The sequence below is a fragment of the Talpa europaea genome (genome assembly GCF_964194135.1).
Source record: "Talpa europaea genome assembly, chromosome: 8".
Lineage (NCBI taxonomy): Eukaryota > Metazoa > Chordata > Mammalia > Eulipotyphla > Talpidae > Talpa > Talpa europaea.
The window spans coordinates 24,685,153-24,691,152 of record NC_140075.1 but is presented as its reverse complement, the minus strand read 5'-3'; the positions used below and the strand labels follow the sequence as shown (position 1 = coordinate 24,691,152).

Below are 6,000 nucleotides of genomic sequence, written 5' to 3'. Positions count from 1 at the left end.
ATGGAAGGGGAATCTTACCACAATGCAACCACTGTCAACAGCACCCCAGTAAATCACCAGCCTTTGGAACGCCATGGCTTGTGGGAAGTCATCACCATCGCCTCCGTGACGGCTGTGGTAAGCCTGGTCACCATCGTGGGCAACGTCTTAGTCATGATCTCCTTCAAAGTCAATAGTCAGCTGAAGACAGTCAACAACTACTACCTGCTCAGCTTAGCCTGTGCAGACCTCATCATCGGGGTGTTCTCCATGAACCTGTACACCACCTACATCCTCATGGGCCGCTGGGCTCTTGGGAGCCTGGCTTGTGACCTCTGGCTTGCACTGGACTATGTGGCCAGCAATGCTTCCGTCATGAACCTTCTGGTGATCAGCTTTGACCGTTACTTTTCTATCACAAGGCCCCTGACGTATCGGGCCAAGCGCACCCCCAAAAGGGCTGGCATCATGATTGGCTTGGCCTGGCTGATCTCCTTCATCCTCTGGGCGCCAGCGATCCTCTGCTGGCAGTACTTCGTGGGGGAGCGGACGGTCCCCCCGGATGAATGTCAGATCCAGTTCCTCTCCGAGCCCACCATTACCTTCGGCACGGCCATCGCTGCCTTCTACATCCCAGTCTCCGTCATGACGATCCTCTACTGCAGAATCTACCGGGAAACAGAGAAGCGAACCAAGGACCTGGCTGACCTCCAGGGCTCTGACTCGGTGGCTGGAGCGGAGAAGAGGAAGCCCGCTCACAAGGCCCTCCTCAGGTCCTGCTTCAGCTGCCCCCGGCCCATGCTGGCCCAGAGGGAGAGGGACGAAGCCTCCTGGTCGTCCTCCCGCAGGAGGACCTCCACCCCTGGGAAGCCCTCCCAAGCCACTGGCCCAAGCGCTGAGTGGGCCAAAGCCGAGCAGCTCACCACCTGTGGCAGCTACCCCTCCTCGGAGGACGAGGACAGGTCCACCAGCGACCCTGTCTTCCAAGTGGTCTACAAGAATCAGGCCAAAGAAGGCCCCCGGGAAGAATTCAGGGCCGAAGAAACCAAGGAAACTTTTGTGAAAGGTCAAACCGAGACAAATGACTATGACACCCCAAAGTACTTCCTGTCTCCTGCTGCTGCTCACAGACCCAAGAGTCAGAAATGTGTGGCCTATAAATTCCGACTGGTGGTAAAAGCCGACGGGACCCAGGAGGCCAACAACGGCTGCCGCAAGGTGAAAATCATGCCCTGCTCGTTCCCGGTTTCCAAGGACCCTCCCGCCAAAGGCTTGGATCCCAGCCTCAGCCACCAAATGACCAAGCGCAAGAGGATGGTTCTCGTCAAAGAGAGGAAGGCAGCCCAGACCCTGAGCGCCATCCTCCTGGCCTTCATCCTCACATGGACCCCTTACAACATCATGGTCCTGCTTTCTACCTTCTGCGACAAGTGTGTCCCGGTCGCCCTGTGGCACCTGGGCTACTGGCTGTGCTACGTCAACAGCACCGTCAACCCCATTTGCTACGCCCTCTGCAACAGAACCTTCAGGAAGACCTTTAAGATGCTGCTCCTCTGCCGATGGAAAAAGAAAAAAGCGGAAGAGAAGTTGTACTGGCAAGGCAACAGCAAGCTCCCCTGAGACGTTTGCAGCTCCCCTCAAAAAAGAATGACCATCATAGGCTTCCTCTGAGGAGGGGCCAGCTGATTGTGGTTTATTTCCAAAAAAGACATCTGCCATTTTTGAGCCCCTGAGGACTGTGTAAAGGCCTGAGGTCTGTTGCCAAAGGAAGGAGTCACAACTACTGCCGTGTTGAGTGATTCAACCTGTGGGGAGCAGCGGGGGACCGGTGGAGACCTTCCCCTGTGGAAACCCATCACGGGGGGGGGGGGTGTGGAATATGTGTCTATGCAGCTGCTCGTATGGACCAGGGAAAAGTGGGAGAATGCAAGTCAGGGTCAGCTGTTAACAAGAGAGATGTGCAGCTGGCCTCTGGACTATTTCTTTATAAGCTCATCAGTATTTATGACGCAGCTCTCCTGTGGCTCTGTACTGCGGTCTCTTCCTGTGCCTACATCTGAGCGACGCTCTTACTCTTTCCTCTCACAACCAGTGCCAAGTCCTGGTAGCCCCCGAAACCACGCCGGCACCCACAGAACCAGCCTGGCCATCTGGATCCTGGGTCTGGAAGTACCCCGGAACTTGGCCACATCCAGTCCTGGAGAGGGGCCTCTGTTCCGCTCATAAAGATGATCAATTCTCCAGAGCTAGATGTTTTAGTCTCTGCCAGAGGGAGGTTTTCCCTTTCATCTAAACAAATATTGTGCATTCTATTTTGTGTCCATGTGGACCCATGTATTCATGCTGTTCTCCGACAGTCTTACCATATGGCAGTCCTTCGTGGGGGAAGAGCTTCCGCAGGCATCATTCTCTTACCGAGACAAACCTGAGACAAAATGTGGAAAACAAATTGGCTTCACTTTCTCCTTTCGAATTTCCCCCAGAGCCCTTTGCAAGCCTCCCGATTGCCTCATCCAGCCCCCAGATTCACAACCAGGCACAAGCAGGTCACTGTATGGCCTCCAGCCAGAGTCCTATTTGGGAGGAAAGTTGGGGAAAGGATTTTTCTTTTATAGGGCTGTCAAATCGTGGCTCAGAAAAAGATGTATTCAATCCTCTCCAAATGCATGGCCCAGGTGCCCAGAAAGTAGAAATGAGGTGCAGTGAACATGGCTATCTATGATCGTTAAAAATGAAATTTTCGTCTTTAAAGACAAAATGTAGGTGACAATAATGTATGAAAATACAACAGCTATCAATATATATTGTAACATCACGATTATTAAAAATCAAATTTCACTGAAATGTGTGTATAAACAAACTGAATCTAAGATATTCTTTGATAATTCTGAAAATAAACCAGCGTGGAAGAAATTGAGACTATAAAACAGTACGAAAAATTAGTGAAAGGTCCACAAGGAAAGCAGCAGTGTAGCATACAACCAGGGTTTCTGCCAGACAGAAACTCATTACGTAACCTGGTGATTATATCTGCAGTTGTGTTTTAAAATGCCCAGATTTCATTTTCCCTAATTAGGCCAGTCCTGCCCCAGCCACCCTTGCTAAGGGGATGTGCAAGGAGCTGGTTTAGTTGTCCTGGGGATCAGATACATACCCAAGTGTAGGAGAATTCAACCTGCCACTGAAGAGCAGACCGGCCTCTCCCACACAGCCCCAAGGAGCTGCAGGGGAGTAGAGACCCAGGCACCCAGGGCAGTAGAGACCCAGCAGCTCTGGGGGCAATGGATGTTGATGAAACATCTTAGATGCATCGTGGCCTCTCGGCCTTTGTGAGACACTTGCCAAGTATATGGTAGAGAATAATTGGCTCAGTTCTCCAGGACACAGACTCCTTGGCCTTGAGATACCAACAGGGTGTGACTTCAGGAGCAAACCTGTTCTACCAGCCCTAGATAAACAGTTGACTCCTTTAGTTTAAGGTTTTGACCTGACTTAAAGCCCATACTCAGCATTTACTGTTCACCAGGGAGAAGCAAGTTAATTTGAGTAAAGAACACAGAACTGTGAGGTGGGGCTGGAGGGAGTTGGGGTGGGGGGAGACACTTTTCACATTTCACAGTTGCCTTTTTGTTATTTGCAAAATTAATAAAGAGGCCTAGCTTCCTTCTTTATCACTGATTTTTAGGTGGTAGTTTTGCAGACTACCTATGCCCTTTGACCTAGCACCCCTACCCCCCAAAAAGCCTCAAACTATTAAAAGAGACCAGATTTCTTTAGAATGGGGCCTCTGGTGGGCTCCTCAGAATGAAGATCCAATTGTAAACCACAGGGGCCTGGCAGATGAGTGGGTGGGGTGTGGGCTGACCTCAGATCCTAGACCTTTTATGCCCCCATGTTTCCCAAGCCCTTCCTGCCCTTCTGTGGTGAACTCTATACAGCTTTGATTAGCTTTTTTTGGATGCTATTTTGTTGCTAGTGTTGTGGTTTGTTTCTCCTTGACTGTGAATTTGAGGGCTTGTCAGGGAATCTGAGTACAATTTTTGGTTAAAGCCCTTTGTCAATATTCCTGACCTCTGCTCTGTTCCTGTGGTGAATGTTCTTTGAGGGCCATGCTGATGTCCCTGCTTTGTGATTGTGAACTTTGTACTAATCTCTGGATTGACATGATCCAGTTGTCAGATGTAAATACTGGAATTACAGCCAAGGAGGCGGGGACTGTGGCTTTTCTGTATCATATTAGCATTGTTCTGGATATTAAAGGAATTTAACCACACAGTTGTCCACTGCAAAGCATTTAAGTAAAAAAATGGTCTCAGGTGAGCTTCATAGATCCATCTATGTTAGGGTCCCACACATATTTGCCTGGGCTGGCTCCTTAAGAAAGGAGGGGTCCATTCACAATCTGGATACATGTTCTTCTTGCTACCTTTTGTATTTCCTCTCAGCTACTCATGACCAAATTGATATGAAATGTCAGTGACCAGATTTCTGTGACTAAAACAAATGTTTCCCTTTCTCTCTAGGATAAGGTGGTGGGGGTAGACCTGAGATTCCTCACAGCAAATCCTCTTCAACTGCTCAAATAGCTGGGCCCCAGTCACCTCATTTCCGTTGTAAGTGACACTAATTTCCATCTCCCATACTTCACCAGTAAAATTTAAGATTATGTAAACCCTTGCCTAGTGATGACCCCAGACTGAGAGGAAGATGTGAGAGGCAAATTAGTTTTCTAAGCATCAGAGAAGGAGACAGAAACAAAGTTTTAAAAATTATAAGAATACAGGCAGCAGTCCTTCTGCCCACCTGTGGCTATGCAGGTACTTCTTGTCACCAGCTCTCTCCCTCTGCAGGGCAGCAGCTTCCTGCCTGCCCTTGATCTGCACCTGCCAGGACTTCTCTTCACTGACCTCCCTCAGCAGAGGCAGCTCCGTCAAGGCCACCCGCCTGCAACCATGCAGGCCTCTCTCAACCAACCTGTCCCTTTCGGGGCAGCTCTTCCTGCCTGCTTGTTTATGCAAGTGCCTTTTACTCTTCTATCCCTTTTCCCTAATAGACCTGTTCTTTAAATATAAAAAAAAAAATTGAAAGAATATATAGCTTTAACCTTAAAGAAAAGCTGCAAGAAAATTACAATAATGCCCATATCCTTCACCCTGCAAGTTAACATTTTGGTATATTCGTTCTTACACACATACATTAATCAGTTGGAATAAATTGCAGACACCATGTCCATTGACCTCTAAATTCTTTTGTGTGTATTTCTTAAGAGTAAGGAGATAACCATAGTACAAATATAAAAATCAGGAAATTTAACATTGCTGAATTATTATTGTGTAATCTACAGTACAGACTCAAACTTGTCCAAGTGATGTTAATCCTAAGAATTTCTTTTCCCATTCAGGATCGAATGCAAGAGCACACGTTTCTCTGAGTTGTCATGTTTCTTTAGATGCCTCTAACCAGGATGAGGCCCTCCATGTCCTTCGTCTTTCATGGCATGGCCATTTTTTACGAGTCCATACAATCTGATTATTGGTTTATAATTTCCGTCAGTTTGGAATTTCCTCATTAGATTCAGTTTGTTTGATTTAAGGTAGATTTGTCCACAGGGGCTACTGCCCTCTGGAATTCTGAACTTGAGAAGAACAAATCATTCCATGGAAGGATACATTATTTTAAAGACTTTGGAGCCTAACTTTTAAAATAACTGTATTAGATTCCCAGGGGTGCCATAACACAGAACCATAGACTGGGTGGTTTAGAACAATAGAAATTTGTTATCTTACAGCTCTGGAGGCCAGAAATCCAAAATCCAGGCATGAGCTGGGCCCTGCTCCCTCAAAGTCTCAAGGGCGGGATCTGTCCCTGGCCTTTCTCCCGGGCCCAGATAACTTCAGTCGCTTGGATCGTGGATGCCATCTTCTTGTGTTTATGTGTCTGGTTACTCATTTGCACAGCTGTCTCTATGTCAAATTTCTCCATTTTATAAAGACACTAGTCATATTAGAGATTAGGTCACCT

At 47.9% G+C, this 6,000-nt stretch overlaps 1 protein-coding gene across 1 annotated transcript; it reads left to right on the top strand.

The window, feature by feature from the left end:
* On the top strand, positions 1–1,599 carry CHRM5 (cholinergic receptor muscarinic 5; the record flags this gene model as incomplete). Its single annotated transcript, XM_084240524.1, has 1 exon — positions 1–1,599. The coding sequence occupies one exon, from the start codon at positions 1–3 to the stop codon at positions 1,597–1,599; it is 1,599 nt and encodes a 532-aa protein (XP_084096650.1).
* Positions 1,600–6,000: the final 4,401 nt, after the last annotated feature.